At 46.4% G+C, this 24,309-nt stretch overlaps 1 protein-coding gene across 2 annotated transcripts in view; it reads left to right on the top strand.

Moving 5' to 3' along the window:
• CEP162 (centrosomal protein 162) overlaps window positions 1-24,309 on the top strand; it is a 977,479-nt gene that overhangs the window by 425,524 nt on the left and 527,646 nt on the right. For both annotated transcript variants that reach the window (XM_078648156.1, XM_078648158.1), the window contains one exon: window positions 6,679-6,937. In XM_078648156.1, the coding sequence (XP_078504282.1) occupies window positions 6,679-6,937 (259 nt within the window). The remainder of the gene's footprint in view (window positions 1-6,678; window positions 6,938-24,309) is intronic.

The following is a 24,309-nucleotide window of genomic DNA, read 5'->3' as shown; positions in this document are numbered from 1 at the left end:
CCTGCTAAACGCCATCAATAACGGTGCACCTGTCCCAGAGTCCTTGAAAGGGGCGGAGGTCGTCCCGGTATTTAAAAAGGGGAGCCGGGACGACCCAGCAAATTACAGGCCCATAAGCCTAATCGACTAATCACAAAAGGTAGCAGGGAAAGTACTACTGGGAAGGATCCTCCAGTGGATAGACGTGAATCATATTCTATCAGATCTTCAGGCCGGTTTTCGTTCCGGCACCGGGACTATTGAACAGGCCTTCAGATTGGTTCTTTTATACTGGAAGGTGGTGGTACTAGGCAAGGGCTGTCTTTACCTGGCCTTTATAGACCTGAAGACTGCCTTTGACCTAGTACTATGAGAGGGGTTATGAGGAGTCCTGTCTGAGATGGGGTTGCCCTCGTATATCTTGTCCCTCTTGGTCAGGTTACATTCTGATAACTATGCACAGGTGCGGTGGGGCAAGAATGGCGAAAAAACTGACAGGATCCCAGTAGAAAGAGGTGTTCGCCAAGGATGTGTGCTTGCCCCCACTCTGTTCTCTCTTTATGTGAACGGAGTGGTGGAGCATCTGCTAAAACATCCTGCAGACGCATCTTCTCTGGCGGGCAAGCGTATCCCCACTTTGCTTTTTTGCCGATGACACCCTCCTTATCTCAAAGACTCCCGTGGGCCTGCAGAGTCTCCTTAACAGTTGCCAGGAGTTCTGCTCGCAAAGGGGCCTGTTAATAAACACTAATAAAACAAAGTTCCTGGTCCTAAACCCACCCAAAAAAATGGTCGCCCCCCGGTGCTGAATTCCGTGACTCTGGAGAGGGTGTCTGAATTTGATTATTTAGGCATCCGTCTCTCAGACTCCATGCATTGGAACTCGCACATCCAAAAGATGCTTTTAACCCATAAAAGGGTGGGCAGCGCCCTACTGAAGGAGCAACGCTCCTCTACAACCAAGCCTGGAGATTTATCAAGCTAGAGGGGTTAGTGCTGCTTTGTATGGGGCGGAACTGTGGGGCACTTATAATCTCGAAGTGTTAGCCAGATCAGAGACCAAATTTCTAAAAGACCTGATGGCTCTCCCCCAGAGCACCCCTTCAGTACCCGTACTAATGGACATGGGTTGCAGATCAATCAAGGATCAAGCCCAAATTCGCCCCCTGCTGCTCTGGGCCCGACTGTGGCGAGTGCCCGAGCTGGACCCATACGCAGAGGCCCTAGCAAAGGTCATGGCTTTGGAGGGCTGGTCCAAGATCAAGTGGCTGAGGGACGTGAAACGGCTGCTAGGAGCTTTGGGGCTCGGGGATGCTTGGGAAGCAAGGACCGCTCCCCCCAAGGCAGTTCTGAAGAAGCTTTACTGGAGCTGGATACTTTGTAACAATTCCCTTGACGTAAAACATTGTAAATCCACGGAGGAATTTGTGAAGATGAAGGAAGTGGTGGCCTACGAACCCTATCTTGACACTATCTCCAATCCTACTGATAGAGCTTTGTATTTTAAATTTACAGTAGGGACACTACCTGTAGGTGATTTTATCTCCCGGTCGCTCACATTTTCTTTGAATGTCCTGCATATGCACGGCCAAGGCGGAGATGGCTTAAACCCCTATGCAGACAGCTAGGTACCCGGCAGTACAGAGAGGCGCTGCGTATTCTAAAATCCGATACCTGTACCCTGTTTGCATGTTGCATGTTGTGTGTCTAAGTTTCTAAAATGGGCATGGCTAATTCGTTTGAATAGGCTTTCTGTGACTATTTAATGCTTGTTTTATCTGCTTTGTTTAACACGATTTTATCTGTGTCAATAGAATGCATTTGTTTTTATATGATCTTAAAATTGTTGTATCTGCTTTTATGATATTTTTATATCGAAATAAAGCCATTCACTCTTGATAGGTCTTGATCTCATTAACCAGTGAAATTCTGCCAGTAGGAGACTTAGTAAGAGAATACCGTCCAGTCCTAATTGTAGAAGACTGAAAAAGGTGAATATGACCTAGGCAAATGTATATGTCTTCATGATCGCCTACAGGATGGAGAATATCTCAAATGCCTGAGATGGCGATTGCGATGGCATGTCGCTAAGATGCTGGTTTTCTGGATCCCATTGGTGCAACAGAAACTGGTGTCAGTGGTAGTCCTGTATAAGCTCCTGAAGGGCTCTAGAATATTTGCAGGCCAGCTATGTTAACGTCATGAAACATTCATGAATCACTACGGCCAGTCGTTCCTACCAGAGAATCCTGTATAGTGAGACAAGCAGTGCTCAGAAAAGTCGTCTATTTATTTAGTGCAGTGAGCCTCATTTCTTCTTCCTGAATCAATGATGTGACATATTTACTATTTTGTAAAGCACACAAATACCTAACAAGATGCTCACTTGGACTCAACCACTGGACTATGTCATTTTGGCATGTTATTAACTTGAAAGAGTCAATGCTAGTCATGAAAAGGGCATTTACCTGTGGCTACGGATTTCCAGTATTGTTATTTTTCATAGACTTGCATGCAGCCCTCTCTCTTATCATTTTAAGTTTCACACTCCTTCCTTGAGCATTAGTGTTTTAAAGTGACGTTCAGTGTACATCTCTTTGTCTGCTTCTTTACCATTTAGAATGAGATAATGGGCTATTGAACAGTGGCGGCTGCTTCATTGCTAAGGGGGGTGTATTAGAAGAAGAATAAATTATATAAATTATTTTTAAAACGTATCTGTCGATGCTGGCCACCTCTCCTCCCAGCAGTCACTTGCGCACAGGCTCCCCACCCAATCCCGGCGCTGCTCTCATGCTATACCTAGAATGAGAAAAGGACACACAGTTGATGGATGGAATGCAGAACAAATCAAAACATTCACCCCCAGTCAAGAGATCTTGGTTAAATCCATCATTCTTTTGCTCACCATGTGACCCCAGTTTAGACCTGGCCATGTGCCTCTTGGGAACAGTACAGCCCGAACTGCCAAGCCAGGTCCTCCCTGGGCCGGAAACAAGCTTCCTAGGACCGGTTTTGGGGTTTCACCCCTCATCAGCCTGGATAGCTTGAATCCAGTGGCACAGTAAGCCCGGGACCCACTTCTGGGCATACTCAGTGCACTTAGGGCGAGAAAGCAAATGACACATAGTTGATGGACGGAATACAGAACAAAGGATAACATTCACACACAGTCAACAGATCTGGGTGAAATCCATCATTCTTTTGCTCACCTTGCCACCCAAGTTTAGACCTGGCCATTTGCAAATCAGTCTTGAGCCTGTGCCTCATGGGAACAGTCCAGCCCGAACTGCCAAGCCAGGTCCTCCCTGGACCGGAAACAAGCATCCTAGGACCGATTTTGGGGTTTCACCCCTCATCAGCCAGGATAGCTTGAATCCCAATACCTAGAATGAGAGCAGTGCCAGGATTGGATCGAGCGGCCTGATTTGCCGCTCAGACAGTTCCTGGGTGTCTGTGCTATTTCTCCAACCTGGCTGTGCAACACAGCTGGGTTGGAGAAATCTAAGTGTGCCTGTCTGTTTGGCCGGCCAAACCGGCATGCATACTTTACAGTGCCCATTACTCATCCCCCTGGCATGATTCGTCCCCACCCCACACAGGCCTTGGGTCAGTAAGTCAGCAGAAAATGAAATGATAATATTGTTTTATTTTCATTTTATTTTTTGCTGACTGACTTTGACAAGTGGGATGGCGTTCCTCCGCCATTACGGGGAATCCTCCCCTGCTATTGACGCAGTCACTACAATATTAACGTACTCCTGTTTATACTGCTGTTTTGAAATATTATCTTGGATTCAAGTCTCTGAACTGAAAATTATTCAAAAATGTTAATCTAATCTATAAAAGATCCCGACACTGGAGAATTCTAGTTACAGAGAAGTCGTGCATTTCTTGGCATTTTAAAATACTCCATTATTCATGGGTAACTTGTCTTGCTCGGTCTTAGGATAATTGAATGGATAGACTGCAAAGTACTAACCTTAAACATTGTGACCGGCTGTGACATATGCATAGTTTCTATGCATGGCTGAGTTTAATGTCTATACAGGCGCACTTAAATGACGGAGGGGTCTGTTGAATATTCATTCTCCTCGACAGATCAGGAGTCAAAGGGCTCTGTATCCATCTATCAAGATTACAGCTGCGTCTTCCCCCTCTTGCATTCTAATCAGCTGTGATCCTTGACAGGGAGACCAATAGCAAGTCTGCTGTGTCAGTGTCCTACCTCCTCACATAACCCTGTGTGTATTGCCCTACCTCTGTGCACGTCCACCTCCTTACCTCTGCTTAATACTTGTCCTGCAAGCGAGGAATGACGCTCCTCTCGATGTTGACTGGGCGTCCCTAATTCCCAAGACGACCATTTTTCATTACTTGCATTTTGATAGTTAATATAGAGAAAAATCCTGTTATTGTTAGTGTTTTTGGTTATCCTATCAGTGGCTAATGTTCCATCTGATGTTGACGGATATGACTCATCTCGGTCACTGTTGCCTACTCCACACCGCTACTTCGTTCTTCTGTAAACAGAGCTTTGATATTAACGCCCAGGTGTTTGTCCAGTTTTTGACTTTAAACTGCTGGTAGGTTTTGAGAAGTCTGCACCGTTCTCAGTATTGAGAATAGCCCCTGTTTATAAATAGCTCACCCAACAACTCCAAGAGCACCAACAAATAGAGAAATATCCCCAGTCATGACTTCAGAAACCTACAAACTCCAATCCTCAAGTCTGTGCCCTTCTCAGAAGAGGCAAAGTGTTTGAACTAAGCTCAGTAGGTCGATGGAAAGGTGAACAGATATGTGGTAGTTCTATCTTTTCAGTTGAATAGGTTAGTATAGTAGTGCAGTTGGAAAATTGATTGCATTCATTATTTTTTTTCAAAATAGCAAATTGATAAATACGTACACAAATCACATTTGGCAAAAGGAGAAATGCATAATTTGAGATTAAAAAAACATTTTCAATAGTCTCGATATAATTAAATTATTTTTACTACCATATTTAATCAGTATTAAATAATAATAATAAAATTCAATGCAACATATGCCATAAAATCTACAAAATATGCAAGTAATCAGATTGGCTATACCACATGAGGCTTTACAGTTGTTTACAAAATGCTCGTGCCTAATTCATAAATTTCAGCGCACAGCAGAATAATTGAGTACCGTTGCCTGTTCCTACAGCCTCCTAGCCCATGCCTGGTAGGGAGGTTTTTAGAGCCTCTTTTGTACATTCTGTAGCACTGGACACCCTCATAAATAGGCTAGTACAGTGATTCTTAATTTTAATTCACAAACAAATATAAAAAAATCTATTTTATAGGAACGTTGGGGATTTTCTAAACTCAACTGAGGCCACCCGTTATGTCTGATGTATTTACATTGATTCCACGAATGAATCTGAGAACACCAACTTAATTTTTAGCTTCTAATTTCAAATTCCTTCACATTTACACAACGTTTTCAAATTTTCAATTTCACATTTTGTTTCTACATTTATATACACTTCAGTAGTCGGTTAATATGATTTCATTTTCTATGTAGTAGATCCCCTGTGTAGGACGTCGCCGAACCCTAGGGGTACCTGGACCACAGGTTAAGACCGGCTGGGCCAGCAGTAAATGGCTTCAGTTTTTTTCCAGGATGCCCGGGTCACAGTTCCTCTGTGCTGTCTGAAATATAATCCAGGTGGGTTTCATTTTAGCTGTACTTGAATCCAGTACCCTCTCAGCACATACCTACTATAGGTTTAGGCACGATAGTAGACATGCAGGGGGAAGCACACCCTCACAAGACCTTTCACTAAGTTTGTACAAATAGAATCGTTTATCTTGGCTTTGCGGTTCTTTCAGCAGAATTTTCACAAGATCACTTTGTTTTTCATAAGACATACATAGAACCACATCCTAAATTCTAAACTGGGCCAGTTGAATTATGCGGCCTCAGATACTAAATTTTGTGGCAGTTTTGACTAAATTGTCATGTTATGTAGCGTAATGCAGCAAATTGAATGATAGTATTACATCATCATTTAGTCATGTTTGATAATGGGTTAGAGATTATGTGCCAGAATTCGGCAACTTCATAATTGTGTGGAAAACACAGCGCCTGCAAAATCGCTTAATTCCAGTCGCTCTGGTTTTAATTGATAATAAAAGTGACAGTGTTATTGAGGAAGGCATGACAGAACATACAATCAGTCACTCGAATACTTGCTAATACTAGACCTGATTTGTGCTGCAAGATGGGGAAAGGCTATACCAATCCTCCCAAATAACATTTGTAGGATTTGGTGAGGATGACCAGCTACACGCACCTCAAACACTAACCATTCAACACATTTACCGCCAAACATATACACACACCCGCACTGCTAATGATGGAACTCAAACATGCCTAAAACATGTTTTGGTCTGTGATGCCCTCTTGGAGAGCGTGAAGGACTCATGAGTTCTGGTACCTTCAGTGAAGGTACCAGAACTCATGAAGACTATCCGGCAGTTCTTGTACAAATCTATGCGATATATCATAATTTACTTTGTCCATAATGTGTCCTTCCCATGATGCACAGCATTACAACATTGCTGTAAGAAGTGGGAGAGTGTGAGTGAATCATTGCATCAATGGTGTTTTCTTTGTATTGTGAACTTGATTGTATTGCTTTAAGCTTCAAAACGTATTTCTTTCATATAGGTGTCACACCATCCTCTCAATCTCTGGGAAATCTATGCTGTGAACAATAAACAAGTGACATTTAAGACCAAGAGCTCGTCAGCATTGCCCAAGAAACCGCAGGGTGGGCTTTATGCATCTATTCGAAGTTCTGGATACGGTAAAACCAGCTCTTCTGTGAAACAGGCGGCGTCCTCTGGAGAAAAACTAACTGCAAAAGAGGCGGCCAGAAGGTCCAACGTAAAAAAGAACTTCTCGCCAGATCAACCACGAAAGAAAGGTACATTGGGTGGTTTTGATATCTCACTCGGGCATGTCAAACATAATATTTTTTATCATGCTGATTGAAACATCTAAGATGAATTTCTTTGACCCGAACTGTCCCTGTCTTTGATGTTAACTTTGACCCCACTGTCTCTGTTTGATATCACCTTTGAGCCCCCCCAACTGTTCCTGTGTTTGACGTTACCTTTGACCTCTACAGTCCCAGTGTTTGATGTTGCCCATCAAGTAAGAAAGGGAAGTGTTGCTGGGTATGGATTCTAGTACTCTGGGGAGTTTCTGTATTTTGTATGTATTTTAATGGTGATCTCTTCAGCTGTACAGTTATGCTAATTCCAGATTTGAATATAATTTGCATTGTACTTGTTGAAAGTAGCACTACTGTAATGTACCTTGTTTAGAGAACCCAGCTTCTGGATTGTTAGACATCAAGGACTACTACAAGGTTATTTCTAGGATGTGAAACTCCGTTTGCAAAGGTAGATAAGTAAATGTACTCCAGTTAACTCAAACCATATACCTACATGCATTTTGCATGGTTCCATTTAAGAATGAGCAAAAGCATTGTAGTGTGTATGGGCATGATTGCAAGTGGAAGCTATTTGTTTAGCGTTTCACTTCTCCCACTGATCAGAAACGTCTTTCTAAGCAGCTACTCCTGATATAAGTCACAGTTTATGCACCTAAGAGGAAGGTGTGATACAAACACGTGTCTGCGCTGTCCATCGTTTCTAATGGTATATTTTGATATATATATATTTTTTTATTGAGTTTTCAAAGTGTCTGCATTGCATTATCAATTACATCCATGCTTACATTCGTATTTCATTATTGCAAGTTTTGTATACAGTATTATTCAATAAAACAGATCTGTCTACGGGGTTAAGGCAATTGAGAGACGTTATAGGCAAGTATGTAATGTTACAAGGTGAGAGAAATTTTCCCAAACAACCTCCCTAACGCTCCCTTCAGAAACCATGATATATTGTAATTATATTGTTCCTGTCCCTGCAGGGCAGCACATGCCTGTAGGCACAAAGGCGAATAACCTTACAATGTAACCATTTTTAAGCCACTGAACATATGATTGCCTTCTAAGCCTCTTCCCCGTCTTCACTCCAATGCAAACTAGAGAAATACTGTAGCTGCAGTGGCTGCCTGTAGTGGACTACCACTTACATTAAAATATTTGTTTGTTCCCACATACCATAATTGGGGAAAAGCTATTTTAATGCAAGCAGCTGTGCATAAGACCTACATCAGACCCCCATACAGGTCCGAGGCTTAAACATAAATATTACATCACAAGTTCACCTTTTAAAGAAAGTGCGCTCATTAATGTTGTGCTGAAATGGACACTAGCTTGGATACGATGCCTGGCCTGAGAACGGCGTTGCACTGTGTGGGGAATTGTAACACTGGATGTCCTGAGCCTTTGTTCTGAGCCCAGGTGTGAAATATGCAACCTATTGCTTTACTGCCTTTATCGCGCTGCTATGGGCTTAGACCTGGGACCTTATTCACAATTGGACATGTGCCTTTAAGCTCCATCGCATCTTCAGCACCTTACCGGCTCCCCCTGATAAGCCTTTGGGCCCCACAGATCCAACTATGTTACCACCAGCCCGGTTACCTTCTGCAGGTCTTCTGAATGTGCTGCAGGTCCAGCTCCGACTACAAAGCCGATTCCATGCCATCAGCCATGATCCACACTGGTTCCTGCAGTGTCAACGCCGCTGACACCAAAGGAGGACGTTGAGCTAATAGTTCTCTGACTCCAAGCCTAAACATTCCACACCTCGAACTAAGCTGAAGACAATATGCAGGGCTGAAAATGTCAACATGATCATAGGGTTGAATTATTCCCCTGTGTTTTAACCATACCCATCAAGGGACAGGAATAATTCTATCACAGTCCACCTGAGATGTATTTTTTGCATCTCTCTATACAGAGAAGACTAAAGATCTCCCCATTCCTTCTGTTCCTTCCGGCCCTGACACCCACAAGGCTCATCAATCATAGTACTTCTGCGCTTGAAAACTTAAACAGCTCACCCGTTCAGCAGAGTTGCCTTTAGGCATGAGGAAGAGCCCTCTAATGAAACATGCTACCAGGCTGATGGATGAGGGCTTTTGTCCTTAAAAGGATAATCTTCTGTAGGTTTAGAAGTCTAACTGATCACTCAAGTACTCACGATTATCCAGTATTGTGGTATCTTTCATAGATTCACATGCCTGAATCATTCCCCGTCGCCGAGGCGGGAGTCCCACGGTATATAAAAAAGCAGTGCCAAAAGTAAATTATTGTAGTAGGCCTAAGAGATAGGCCTGAGGCTTAAACTGCAGTAGCCTATCTACCTCATTATGCTAAAAGGACTAAGAATTTTGCCCCAGCCAATCTGCATACAGCACCCTCTAGAACCCTCTCTCCTTTCCACAGGGTACCCTTAGCCTGTGCACCCATGTGTTCTTCCTTCTTGTCGGCAGAAGCACAGAGCATTTGGCAATGGCCAGTACAAAATTACATCAAACTAACAGCAGAGCATGTGCCAGGCGCTGACAATCACTGGGAGGACACTCTCAGCAGGATGACAAAGAACTGCTATGAATGGGAGTTAAATCAGCAAATTCTGAATTACATCTTCAGTCGTTGGGGCAAACCAAAGCTGGATCTCTTTGCTACCACTCAGAAGCTCAAATGCCAATTTTACCAAGTTGCAAAAGAAACAATTGATGGACGGAATGCTGGACAAGGCAAACATTCACCCCCAGACACAAAGATCTGGGTTAAATCCATCATTCTTTTGCTCACCACACCACCCAAGTTTGGACTCAGCCATATGCAAATCAGCCTTGGCCCTGTTCCTTATGGGAACAATCCAGCGCGAACTGCCAAGCCAGGTCGTCCCTGGACCGGAAACCAGCACCCTGGGACCGGTTTCAGGGCATCATCCTTCATCAGCCAGGCTAGCTTGAATCCAGTGGTGTAGTGAGCATGGAACCAACGTATGGGCATACCCTTCCCACTTAGGGCGACATGCAAAAGAAACAATTGATGGACGGAATGCATTCTGTCCATCAATTGTTTTTTGCATTTGTCACCCTGAGTGGGACGGGTATGCCCAGACGTGGGTCCCGTGCTCTCCATGCCATTGGAGTCAAGCTATCCTTGCTGATGAGGGGTGAAACCCCGAAACCGGTCCAAGTATGCTCGTTTCCAGTCCAGGGAGGACCTGGCCTGGTAGTTCGGGCTGAACTGTTCCCAATGGTCACAGGTTCAAGACTGATTTGCATATGCCTGGGTTCAAACTGGAATGACATGGTGAGCAACAAAACGATGGCTTTAGGCCCAGATCTCTGTACTGGGGTGAATTTATGACATTGTTCTGCATTCTGTCCATCAATTGTTTTTGCATTTGTTACCCTGAGTGGGACGGGCATGCCCAGACGTGGGTCCCGTGCTCTCCATGCCATTGGAGTCAAGCTATCCTTGCTGATGAGGGGTGAAACCCCGAAACCGGTCCTGGGATGCTTATTTCCAGTCCAGGGAGGACCTGGCCTGGCAGTTTGGGCTGGACTGTTCCCAGTGGGCACAGGCTCAAGACTAATTTGCATGTGCCTGGGTTCAAACTTGAATGGCATGGTGAGCAAAAGAAAACGATGGATTTATGCCCATATCTCTGTCCTGGGGTGAATGTATGACATTGTTCAGCATCTGTCCATCAATTGTTGTTTTTGCAATTTTACCCAGTTGGCATCAGCAACTAGGTTCATGGACAAATACATTTTCGATAGCAGGGTCATGATTCTTTGTCATTGCTTTGCCCCACAGTACAAATGGTTTCAAAGGTGCTGAACAAGATGAAGAGGGAACCATGCTGGATCATACCAATAGGCCCGATATGGAACAGACCATGCTATTTCACAGAACTTCTTCTCCTATTAAAGCAATACCATATGCTACTGAAACCAATTCACAATATATTGACTCCCCACGAAGGCTAAGTACTTCATCCGGATCTGAAGTTCTTTAACTTGGCTTGGCTCCCGAGTGCAATGAACACTCAAATCTAGATATACCAACGGATTGTAAAGAAATCCTAGATAAAGTCAGAGCAAGAACATTGAAGAGGACTTAGAAGTTTACGGGGAAACTATTATGTTTATGGTGTCTGGAAAATAATATTCACCCTAGATCTTCTTTACCAGAACCTTTGCTACCTTATCTGTTACACCTAGCATAATCATGCCATTTTCATGTTATGTTAATGTTCATTTTGCAGCCCCATCACACTTAGGGAGGTGTTTTGGTAAAGTAACCCTGTGGTCAAATAGAATTGGGAAGGATTTGTAAGGAGAACTTTTTTAAGTTTTGCTCCGTTGAGGCATCCACCAACTCCTTGGCAGTTAAATACATTAATTTTGGAATTGACAAGGAGCTCTTTTGAATATCACTCCTGAAAAATGGCATTGCTGTTGTCATTGACTTCTGCAAGGCAAGGCGAGAGGAGTGAGTGAAATACATATAGACCCTTACCATTAAAGAGCCATATATGCTGTTTAGGGATGACTAGGTTATATTAAGAACAAATCCATGGTTCATTCCAAAGGTGCAGTTGGGAATTTCATTTAAATGAACATGTCGTTTTTAAGGTATTCTTTCGAAATGCAAATGTTGTAGCGCACAGAACACTTCATTCTCTTGACGTAAGCAGGTGCTTGAAATTTTATATTGACGGGGCTAAAGAGTTTTGAAGACAGATCAGCTGTGGGTAGCCTATGGTTATCCCCGTAAAGGTCTCTCCTTCTGTAAACAAAGTATAGGCACTTGTATCTCTGTAGATATTGTGTTTTGACATCGTTCAGCAGGAATACCTCTACAAGGAGTGTTTCAGCTTCTACTTCTCTTTTTGCTGGTGTGTCAGTACAAAGGCATTTGTATGGCAGCAACGCGGAAGACTAAACACACATTCATCGAGCATTACTGTTTGGATTCAATAGTACAAAAGGTTGTAACAGTGGGACAGTCAGTATTACTGACTGGATTTAACAGTACAAAAGGATGTGCCAGTTGGACAGGCAGTGTAGCACAATTTTTTCCAGTAAGGTGAGCCTTTGTTTATTCATTGCCCACCATCCGCAACAATTATTATTTATGTATTGTTTAACGGCTTGCTATTCTGATTCAAGCATGTGAATCTATAAAAGATCCAATCCTGCAAAATGAAAAAAATTACTTGCCTGTTACTGAAGTTCTGAAGTATAGGTATCTTTCTTTGATTCACATGCAACCCACCCTCCTCACCTGCTGAGGCTTACCTATCCAACAAGGCTTAACTGTTCTTCACACCTGTACCAGAAAATCGGAAGTATGGGAGCCTCTGAGGGGAGTGATGATGAGGGTGCTGCAATCTCATTGGTTGAATGTAGTTATTTTCAAATTATATGAATAGACTAAAGTGACTGTTTTGCAGCATTTGCAGGCTATGTTTAATATAGGACTGCTTTCTGAATTTACTATGGGACTCCCAGCTTGATGAGGATCAAGGATTCAAGCATGTGAATCTATGAAAGATACCAATATTGGGGAACTACAGTTATCGGTAAGTAACTTTTTTCCTCCTCATCTGTTTACATTTTCCCCAATTCAGTGAGGAACCTCAATTGCATTGCTTGGTAATCGCACATGAGATTTGAAGTACCACTCGTCCTATCACCATGGAAAGATACAGGAACAAATATATACTATTTTGTGCTTTCTGTCTTCTCAGATAAAATTGGTTATGACTGTCTGGAATTGGTTAACTAAGGTTAGCAACACTGGTAACATCTGAAAAAATGATAATAATCTGGAATGATTTCCATCTTAACTTCTGTTATCTGACTGAGCCAGTAAAATGAACCAATGTACCAGGACAGTAAATCTCTCTTAATCTATCTCTGGAGCGGAAACAAATTATTCAATACTAATACCGGAGCGATTCAGTTTGCAGTTTGATTACATTGATGTTTAATACCTTTAGTTGTCCACTTTAATAACAAAGGTGTGTGCAGACTGGTGGCCTTTCAGCACGCACACTTATTGCGAGAGTCTAAGATTTTTCTAAATTGAGCTTTAAGCTATATACAGTGTGAACGCTTTTAAGAACCTCCATCAAGAGGTTGGAGTACAGAGGTCCAGACAAGGAGACTGTCAAGCCATTGGGGAACATGGATAGTTTAACATAATCCCTTCTTGTCTTATTCCACTTCTTCTCATTATGTTGAGTGCAGTCAGCAAAAGCTTCTAGGATGAGATCAAAAAGAAGGGGTGATAGGTAAGAGCCCTTCTTCAGCCCCCTGTGTTTTGCAAAGGCATGGGAGGCAATTATATTAACCCTGATGTTTGCCTTCGGCCTACGATACCTTCCCACAATCCAGCTAACTAAATATTCTCTTGCATGTGATGCATTCTCTCACTACATATAAAATATTTGTGTTTTCCAGTTTGTTTCCTCTGTATAGAACCAGCTTGGTCTGGCTCCACTAGCCCTGGAAACAATGGACCCCGTGATGTGGCTAGAAAGCCTTTATTAAGTTTGTCATCTAGGTTCAACAGTGGCATTTATCTTCAAGAGCCACAAGTAGTTTGGCCTTTGCTGTGTTTAGTGCTAGCCACATACCATACAGCTGGTAAGAAAATTAATGTTGCTGTTATTAGAGCCAGAATTGCACCAAATGTTTTATAGAGTATCCTGAATACCCATTCAGGCAGGTGACTCTGTTTCACTTTAACAGTTTTCTAGTGAAACGAGCATGGCCCAGGCAATACTGATTCACAGACCTATTTAATATTTCAGGGACAGCTCCCCTTCAGCTAGGATCACAGATAGATGTGCTGTCGAAATGCCAGGGCCAAGTCTTTAACCATAGCCTGTGATTGTTGAAGCCACATATAATGCAACTGGAAATGAGTTTGCATATTTTGCTCATCTAGGAGTATTCTGATGGATTCATCTGCCTGTGGATTCCTCACCTTATGAATATCCCCTGCGCCAGCATTCCGCAGAAAATTTTCCCAGCTCTCCACGCCAACGGGGTCGTCACAATGCCATGGCTCCGCACGCGGCTCCGCATGACGTCACCGGAGCCATAAGAGGACCACGTCGGCGTGATGACTTCAGTTCCCTTTTTTCTGCGCTGTCGACGCTAACCGTTTTTCTGGAATTCTCCATACTTTGTCTGGACACTTTGTAATTTCGTTTGTATCTCTTTCTCTTTTGACATGTCTGCCCCGAGGAAGTCAGGTTTTAAGCCCTACAGGGAGTGCGGTGGAAATATGTCAATTACTGACCCGCATGAAGATTGCCTTTGGTGTTTATCTTCACACCATGATGTCGAGGGATGTTTTTCGTGCAGGAAGATGAATCCTAAGGCGCTGAAGGAGCGAGAAGCCTAGCTTTATATGGCCAAGGAAAGAAAAGAAAAAAGGGGTTGGAAAAGGTCACAGTCCAACTCTTCTACGTCACACAACTCCAAGAGGAAGCATAAGAAGAAGAGGAGACATGCTTCTCACCGCCAATCCTCGAAGTCTGTTGGTGTCAAGGTCGCCTTCTCCTGCTCGACGTCGAGAAAAGGACTTGGTTTCTCCTTCGGTGTTTCCTCAAGTGACTCCAGCTCAATCTCTCTCATATAAGGGGACTCCAGAGCAGGCGACGCCACCGAGATTCTCACCGACTCCAGAGAGTGTGTGGAATCCGGCTGACACAGAGATTCCTTCCGCCCTGGCTGTTCCACCTGTGTCTCCAGCGGCTCCGACTCCAGAGAAACCTCATTCGGATCTCAAACCGGCTTCATACACTCCATTTCGGACGCTAGGTTCGGATCCCTCGCATTTTTTTAATGCGATGTATGGTGTGTTCACCAGGGCCTTATATCCCTCTGGAGCACCTTCGGGTCCCATGGGTCCTTTGGCATTTAGTTTGGGTGTCTCAGCAGAATCCTCAGGCCCCCTTTGTGGCGTTCATGACAGCGACGCCGTCCTGCCACTTTCCGGCTCCGAGGATGTTGACGCCGTATGGTTAGTCCCCAGCTCCATCCTGTGAAGCTTCTCGGATTCGTTCAGCGCCGGCTTTGGAAGTGGATCCACCTTTGATGCCGCTCCCGGAGCTGTCAACGCCGTGTGTGGCCGACGCCAGAACCGAAGATGCGCTCGAGGAGAGAGGCACAGAGATTATTGGAAGAGGAGCAGTACCAGGCTGAAGAGAGGGAGAAAGGAGAGGTGTATGACACAGAAGATGTGCTTGAGGACTTGTGGGAGGCAAGTGGGCTTAACACTTCTCCCGAGGGGGACTTTGCTTCTCAAAAGGCTTCTCCCTCGAAGGATGTTGCTCCTTTTCATATGGGTATTAGGAAGGCTGCGCAACATTTGGATTTGAAGCTTCCTGTGGCGGAGTATAAGCCTAATCTTCTCACGGAAGTGCTTCATTCTCCATCTTCGGTTGTTGAACCACTTTTGCTATTTAATGATGCACTGACTGAGCCAATCAATCCTCGATGTGTGGCGCAACCCTCTTTCGGCTCCTGCGGTTTCAAGGTCAGTCTCAAGAAGGTATAGACCTGCTCCTGGAGATCCGGTTTTCCTTTCTTCTCACCCCTCTCCTGAAAGCCTAGTGGTGCAGGCTTCTTGTTCAAAGTGATCTAAGGGGCGTTTTCGCGGGCTCCCGCAGACAGGGATTCCAAGAAGTTGAAGCAATCTGCGAAAAAGGTCTTTTCATCAACCAGTATGGCACTGGTCTACCAACGCCACTTGTCTCTTCGGCAGGTATATTCAGGCCCTAATGGACTCTGCAAAACAGCTTCTTCCTAAGTTGTTTGAGGAGGACAGGGGGAATCTGAGCGAGGTGAATTCTCAAGCTGCGGCTCGCCAGGTCATCCAATCTGGTCTGGATACGGCGGATTCTGTTACCAGAGTAATGGGTTCATCCATTGCGACAAGGAGGCACGCATGGTTAAGATCTTCTGGGTTCTCTCCTGACATGCAGGCTGCTCTTATTGATTTGCCATTTGATGGGTCCAAGCTTTTTGTGGAAAAGGCGGACTCCTCCCTGCAAAGATTTAAGGACATTAAGGCAACGGCAAGGTCTTAGGCTCTGCAGACTCAGACATGAGGCTATGGATATAAACGATTCCGTGGCTTTGGGAAGTCTTCCTTTCGTGGGTCCAGACAGCCTCGGCAACAGCAACAGCAGCAGAACCCCTTGTATAAGAGCTACAGGGGTAAAGGCAGAGGTTGCCTTCGTGGAACTGGGCGTCAGCCTTCTTCATCTTCCTCCTCTACCTCCCCAACCCCTCCTGGTAATGCAGGAAAGCAGCCCTAGATCCGCCATACTGGATCATGTAGGTCCCGTGGGAGGCCGGCTTACCTATTTTCTACAAGATTGGAAATTAATCACTTCAGACCTTTGGGTTTTAGATCTGATAGAAAATGGGTACACCCTTCCCTTCAGGGAATTCCCTCCTCCTTACCCTCCTTGCCAAGACGTTTGCACGGAGGATCATTTGCTTCTCCTTCAGAAGGAGGTTCTTACCCTGTTACAAAAAGGTGCGATAGAGGTGGTTCCGGAGCAGGAAAGGGGTCAGGGTTGCTACTTCCGGTATTTCCTGATCCCCAAGAAGAATGGCAGGTTACGTACTATCCTCGACCTCAGAATCTTGAATCTGTTTCTGAAGCAGGAGAGGTTCAAGATGCACACTCTAGCGCAGGTTCGTCAGGCGCTGCAACAAGAGGACTGAATGGTGTCGACTTGCAGGATGCGTATTTTCACATCCCAATCCAGAAGTCGCACAGGAAGTATCTCCGTTTTACAGTTGGGTCGCAACACTACCAGTTTGCGGTACTTCCGTTTGGTCTTGCTACCGCACCTGGAGTCTTCACCAAGGGGATGGCAGTGGTGGCTGCCCATTTCATGAAGTCGGGGATTCCAGTTTTCCCCTACCTGGACGACTGGCTGTTGAAGGCAGAGTCTCCAGAGATGGTGAGTCATCATCTGCAGGTTACAACCCAGTTCTTGTACAAGTTGGGTCTTTCGATAAATGTACCCATGTCTCACCTGGTGCCCTCTCAGCGCAACCTGTCCTTCAAGGCAGTACTTGATACCACTGCGCGTCGGGCATTCCCTCCTCCACAAAGGATTCTCGACATTCAGGAAATGATTCCCTTGTTTTACAATGGAGCGGTTGTTCCGGTTCTGAAGGTCCTTTGCCTGCTCGGTCTGTTTGCTTCTTACATCCTGGTGGTCAACCATGCACGCTGGCACATGAGGGCGCTCCAGTGGTGTCTACACAGGCAGTGGTATCAACACAAAGGAGATCTCAGGGACTCAGTCAGGATCTCCAGAGAAGCTGCAGCGGATCTGTCCTGGTGGAGTGTGGAGGGCAATCTGTCACAAGGAAAGCCCTTCCATCTTCCTCCATCGGTGGCCACAGTGATAACAGATGCCTCTACCCTAGGGTGGGGTGCTCATCTGGGGGATCTGGAGATCAAGAATCTTTGGTCCCCAGAGGAAAGGTTGCTTCACATTAACCTTCTGGAATTGCAGGCAAATTGTTTGGCGCTCAAGGCCTTTCTCCCTTCCCTTCGTGGTCAGTGGGTTCAAGTCCTGACTGACAACAGTACCGCGATGTGGTATGTCAACAATCAGGGAGGAGTAGGATCATACTGTCTCTGCAGAGAGGCATTGCGGGTCTGGTCCTGGGCACAGGACCAGTGGATTTGCTTGATGGCAAATCATCTGGCCAGGGTGCTGAACGTACGTGCGGAAAGTCTCAGTCGACAGTTCTCCGCCGACCACGAGTGGAGGCTTCATCCGGAGGTAGTTAATCACATCTTCCGGACGTGGGGAACTCCTCGGGTGGACCTGTTTGCCACTCTCGAGCACGTGCACTGCCCGTCATTCTGCAGTCCCCAGTTTCCGTGTCAGGGAGCATTGTGGGACGCGTTTCAGTTGAGTTGGAGTTCACAACTCCTTTATGTGTTTCCTCTCATACCCTTGATTCATAGGGTTCTGAGGAAGATTCGCAAAGAGCGGGCCCAAGTTATGTTGATCGCCCCGGATTGGCCAAGAAGGGTGCTGTACACGGACCTACTTCACCTCTCATCGCACCCTCCGCTCCGTCTCCCTCTCAGGGCAGACCTCCTCTCTCAGATGGAGGCTCAGGTTCTACACCCCCACCTCCAGAGCCTGCACCTTCATGCCTGGAGATTGAACGGGGCAACTTGAATTCTTTTTCTCTCCCGCCGGACGTGGTGGATGTTATTTTATCGGCCAGGCGACACTCCATCAAGTCTATCTACTCCTACAGGTGGTCAAAAATTGTTAGATGGTGTGGAGAGAAATCTATTGATCCTCTGAAAGCGCATCTTTCCGATGTTCTTTGTTTTTCACTTCATTTAGCTCAGCAGGGTTGTGCTGTGGCCACTGTTAAAGGATATTTGTCGGCCTTGTCGGCATTTATTTGTTTGCCTGATCAGCCTTCTCTTTTTAAGTCTCCAATCATCTTAAGGTTCATTAAGGGGCTTACTAACATGTTTCCGCCCATTCCTTTTATTATACCCCAGTGTGATTTAAATCTGGTGCTAACTTTTTTAATGGGTTCCACGTTTGAACCTATGCATAGTTGTCCTTTGAGACTACTGACATTCAAAACGGTCTTTCTAGTGGCTATCACTTTGGCTAGGAGGGTGAGTGAGCTTCAGGCTTTGACTTCAAAGCTTCCTTTTCTGACCATACATGCTGAAAGGATGGTACTCAGGACCAGGGCCGCTTTTCTGTCTGAGGTGGTAACTCCCTTCCATCTAGGACAGTCCATTACCCTCCCTACTTTCTATCCTCCCCCTCACCCTTCCAAGGAGGAGGAGAGGCTTCATCGTTTGGTTTCAAAGAGGGCGATTAGTTTCTACTTGGATAGAACAAAGGACTTCCGTCAAGATGATCAGCTCTTTGTTGGATATGCCGGCCTTATGAAGGGCAAGGCAGTGCACAAGGGCACTTTATCTAGGTGGATCATCTTGTGCATCAATCTATGCTACTCCCTGGCTGGTAAGGAGCCTCCTGTAGGCATTAGAGCTCATTCCACCAGGGCTAAATCATCTACTCTGCTTTTTCAATACATAAATAAATGTTTTTTTGTTACACATGATTAATTTCTTGTAAAATAATATCAAAACATCATTTTCTGTTGTCATACTTCATATCATTATTTACACATAATAGCAATATAGACATATGTACACACATAATCTTCCTTTGTTGCTAGACTTTTGCATAATCAGTTTTCAAGAAAAGGAGAAAGGAAAAACTATTTTGTGATGATGTGCAGAGACTGGCGGTAATTGTGAAGTGTACAGAACTTACTCTTTTTACACAATAATGCCTCTTTTATTTTTTCAATAAAAATATTTATCGTTTTTGGTTTGTAAATGCAGCTCTTCTCTATGTCATACATATATTGTACAGCAGTAGGTATTATTCCACTCCCATGGCCCCCCTGGTTCAAATCTGAAAGAGACACGTTAGTATTAGATTCCTTACCTTAGAATATCCCCAGGCGTCAGACTGGATCCGGAAATGTTTGCGTAGCAGTACCCTTGCGCGTCGGTAGGCGTCGTCTGCGGCTCCGCGTCCGTCGTCGGCGCCGTGATGACGTCGTCGGAGTACTTAAACGCCGCCTCCGCGTGCTGACGTCAGTTCTTCTTTTTCCGCGCCAGCAAGCGCAGATCTGGAAAAAGCAGTAACCCTAGTCATTTTTTGACTAACTTTTTTGATCGCTTTTGATTGTTTCTCGAAATCTTTCGACTCCGAACGGTGCCGTAGGGATGCCCGGCTTTAAGCACTGCGATGATTGAGACCGCCTGATGTCGGTCACGGATCCTCACCGCGTGTGTTTATCTTGTCTCGGCGTCGACCACGACGACAAGGCCTGCTCCGACTGCCGGGCCCTCTCTTCGAAAGCCAGGCGGGAGCGGTCCCGCAGGCGACTCGAACTCCGGCAGTAAGTCCCGCGCCGCGAGAGGTCCCGATCCCATGGGAGGTCGAGGGACAGGTCGCAGGCTTGGAGCCACCACAGTTCCGAGAGTAGGCCGCACTCCTTCGGGTCGAAGTCGTCGTCAGGTAAGAGGCACAAGAAGTCCAAGCGGCGTCATCGCTCTTCGGACTCCCCCCGATGCTCGCGCGATGCTGCCGGGGGTTCGGGTGACACCACCCACGCGGCTCCGTCGGAGTCGCGGGCGCCGCGTCCAGCCCCATACCCTACAGTCCCTGGGCTTAACGCGACGCCGGAGGAGATCCAGCGCTTCCTCATGGCCATGAGGAACCTCTCTCCTCCGACGGGCTCCGCGGCGCCTTCGGGCCCAGCGGACCCGTCTGGGGCCTCTAGCGGGTCAGGGGCATCGGCCCCGACGCCGTCGGGTGCTTCGGCCCCGACGCTGCCGACGCCTTCGGGCCCGGCGCCGCTAGGCCCCACTCTCCCGACGCCGCCGGCGCCTTAGGGCCCGGCGCCGCAGGGTTCAGCGGCACCGGCGCCGTCGGTGCCTTCGGGCCCGGCGCCACAGGACGCCGCTGGCCCTCCTTCGGGATCTGGTTCGTCGCCGGTGGACCTTACAACCTCCCCGGCGTCGGACCCTCAGGTGTCGCCTCCGGCGCCGTCCTCGGGCGGCGCCGTCCCCGGTTCCACCTTCGTTCCTGTTCAGACGTCGGGACGGCCCCGATGGGCGCCGCTCCAGACGTCGTTTGGTGAGTTTCACTTTTATGAACAGGCCCCATTAGTTGAGAACCCTGAGTTTCAGGAGATGGGTGATGAAGAGGACTGGGAGGGGTCTGAGGACCCTCTGACCACGGAGTGTCAGTCTCATGAGGACTGGGCAGGAGACCTTGGGGAGGCCAGTGGTCTGGACACCTCTCCAGACACTGGTTTTGTCTCCCCTCCTACCGTTGCTTCGGAGGAGGGGGCAACATAGAGCAGCAGTAGAGATGTGATGTGCAGAGACAGAGCTGGGACATGAAAGTGAGGGGACCTGCTGCCAAGGGATACTGCCACTTGGGCCTGTGTGCTGGATCCTGCGCCCATCCAGAACCCCCTACTGTCCCCAGGGCTAGTGGAGCCCCACTGCAGGAGTTCAGGCTGCTGTGTAGGAGGAGGGCCACGCTGCAGTGGGGATGGTGAAAGCCTACCATCCTGTTTTGATGATGCCCCCACTAACTGCTGACCTGGCCCAGTAGTGCCTAATGCTCTGTCCCTCGGGCCCCTGAAGGTCCCTGAAGCTGCCGGGACCTTGCGCCACGCAAGAGCTGTGTAAAGAAGCGCCTAGAAGGGAAGGAGCATCGTGGACTGGACCCCCCAGGAGGTGAGGAGTGTTACCCTGGGGCTTGCTGCTGGGACTGTCCGCCCCCCTTGCGCTGTGTGCCTGGAAGTGCTGGCCTGCAGAAGACTGCTTGTGTCCCCAGAGTGCTGTGACCAAGACTGCCCTGCTGATTGCCTGCCAAGCGCTATAATCTGGGAGCGCTGTACCTGCTAGGCGCTGGGGCTTGAGAAGTTGGCTGCCCCCCTAAGCGCCACAATCGTAAAGCGCTGTGTGTCTCTTGGAAGCGCTGTGCTGCAGAAGCGCTGTATGAGGAGGATTGTGCCCCCAACGAGCTGTGCTGGCTAGCGCTGCGCAGCTGGAAGAGGCTGCTTTTGTGCTCCTAAGCGCTACCGCGCCAGATTCAGCCACCCCTCCCCGGGAGGACTATGGTTGGGCCCCGTTGGCCCTAATTGTACACCGGAGCCCCCTGGACTGGGGGGGAGCCTGAATTACACTGTTGATGACTGCCCTGCCATAGAGATCACCCCTGGTTAGGGGAGTAGTACAGCCCACCTGCCTGTTATTGCCCCTTTGAAAGCGGGGCTGGCGTTTAAGGAACCTGGCACTTCAGAACTGTGCCCAGTCTCAGTTGACCCATGTAAAATACGGTCCCAGTAAGTTACCCGGGGTTCACCTGTTATGTCCCCATGTTGACGTGCCCTGCTAAACAAGGTTTTTATGCTTAATGGAATGTACCTGTTTGTGCTGCACTAGTGGGTTTCCTCCTGCCTAACGAAATGGTTTTGCCCATAGCCCCTTTATGATGACAGGTGGGCTCTCCAATCGTAACGGAGCTAGTGTCTCAGCTGGGGGCGGGGCTCAGGACATAAGTTGAAGCAGTACCAGGCCGCTCGACTGACTAGCAGGGTTGTGGCAGCTCTCTGTGTGGTTTGTTTGAGCTAGCGCAGATTGCGAGGGGACCCTCCTCTGTACGCTATTATTTGCCACTGTGAAACGCTTATTGACTGAAATTTGCTCAATTTTAAAAACGCACCTATCATTTATGCAATTGATTGACTAATTGTATATTTTAAAACAACTTGCTTTACTCACCCTTTTTGCTGTATTATCACTACCCTTAGCCCCGTTCCATCGCGGCTCTGTGCCGCGCCAAAGGGGTGCCAGTCTGCGCCAGTCCGCGCTGGACCCGCGCCCAACGCCCAATCCCCTGGCCGGCTACCACGCCATCCTAGTAAGTTACTGAAATACTCTTCCTCCGATCTGTTAGATATTAAAAACACCATGCACCGGCACGAATGCCCACACTTCAACTTAGAAGAGTGTTCCAACGTGACTCATATAGCCTGTCCAAACTGCAATTTTAAATTCACTCGCTCCCTTACTCAGATACCACTTATCCCAGGGGCATCTTGTAATGAGGCCACCCGCATTAAATGCGGACTGGTGAACGCTAGATCTATGTGTAAACATAGAGAAGATGTGGCTGAATTAATATCAGCACACAAACTGGATATTCTGTTCATAACAGAGACATGGGCCGACTTGGCTTCCGACCCCGATCTTGTGACAGCCGTCCCTGAGGGCTACTATATCGTCAGACAAGATAGACCGGCAGGGAAAAAAGGGGGCGGTCTTGCCATAATTCTACGGCTAGATCTAGCAGTAAAAACTGGAACTTCAGATAACATTCCTGCAGAAATACTATCTTTTTCTATCACTTTATCTCCCATCCAAATGTTCAATGGAGTTCTGCTCTATCGTCCCCCAGCGGCCCGAGCGCCTTTTCTCCAATCTATTAGTACTTTATTAGAAACAGTGCCAGAAGCCTCCGATTTTACAATACTTGGAGATTTTAACTTTCATTTAGAAAACACAACAGATAAAGATACACTGAGCCTTATTGAGGATTTCAAGGCCGTTGGCTTAAATCAGCTAGTTACCTCACCTACGCACAAAGCAGGTCATGTTCTTGACGGCTTATTCACGAACAATCCGGCCATTACCCCTCCTACTGTTACTCCTATTGTATGGTCAGATCATGCAGTGGTGGTCTTCTATGCCCGTGTTAAAAAATACAAAAATCAACACTCGACAAAAAAGCAACATAGGTCTTGCAGGGACTGGAAAAACATAGATACAAATACACTAACCGAGAAACTAGATAATAATAAACCATCCAAAGTGTCAGACCCTCAACTAGCAGCAAATAACTATAACCAATGGCTCACAGACACCTTTAATCTAGTAGCGCCTCTAAAGAGAGTGCGCCCAAATCGTGCAACACCATCGGCCCCTTGGTTCTCCGAACTGTTAAGATTGGAAAGACAGAAATGCCGCAATCTAGAAAGGTGCTGGCGAGTTAAGTACGACAACAACGATAAAGAAAGATACAAACAAGTGCTATCAGGCTATAGGAAGATGTTAAGACTGGAAAAAAGCAAATATTTTTGTGAACAGATAGAAAAAGCCCAGAACTCCAGTAGGCAACTATATCAGGTAGTGGCAACACTAACAACTATACTAGCAGCAAATACTACTGAGACTACCCAAGATTTCTGTGATCAAATGGCTGACTTTTTCAGGACCAAGGTCACAGAAATCTTCGACAAATTCAATAACATCACGACAGAGGAACCATCAGATAGCCTTAAGAACTCACAACTCACATCCTCCTCTCTGAATGAATTTCTTCCTCCATCACTGTCAGAAATAAAAGATCTCATTAAAACAACAATGTTGGGTTCCCCTCTGGATCCCTGCCCACCGACCATCATTAAATTAACATCTGATGTGGTAGCTCCAATCCTGGAGAACATCTGCAGTACCGTCTGTGAATCAGGAATATATCCTCAAAGATGGAAAACTGCTATAATAAAGCCACTTCTAAAGAAACCCACCCTTAACACCTTGGAATTAAAAAGTTATCGCCCTATAGCAGCCCTTCCTTTTCCATCTAAAATACTTGAAAAAGTTATAAACAAACAGCTGGCTAGCTACATTGATTATAACAACCTGTTAGATAACACTCA

The sequence above is a fragment of the Lissotriton helveticus genome, chromosome 6 (assembly GCF_964261635.1).
Source record: "Lissotriton helveticus chromosome 6, aLisHel1.1, whole genome shotgun sequence".
Classification (NCBI taxonomy): Eukaryota; Metazoa; Chordata; class Amphibia; order Caudata; family Salamandridae; genus Lissotriton; species Lissotriton helveticus.
This window is presented reverse-complemented; position numbering and strand designations above follow the sequence as displayed.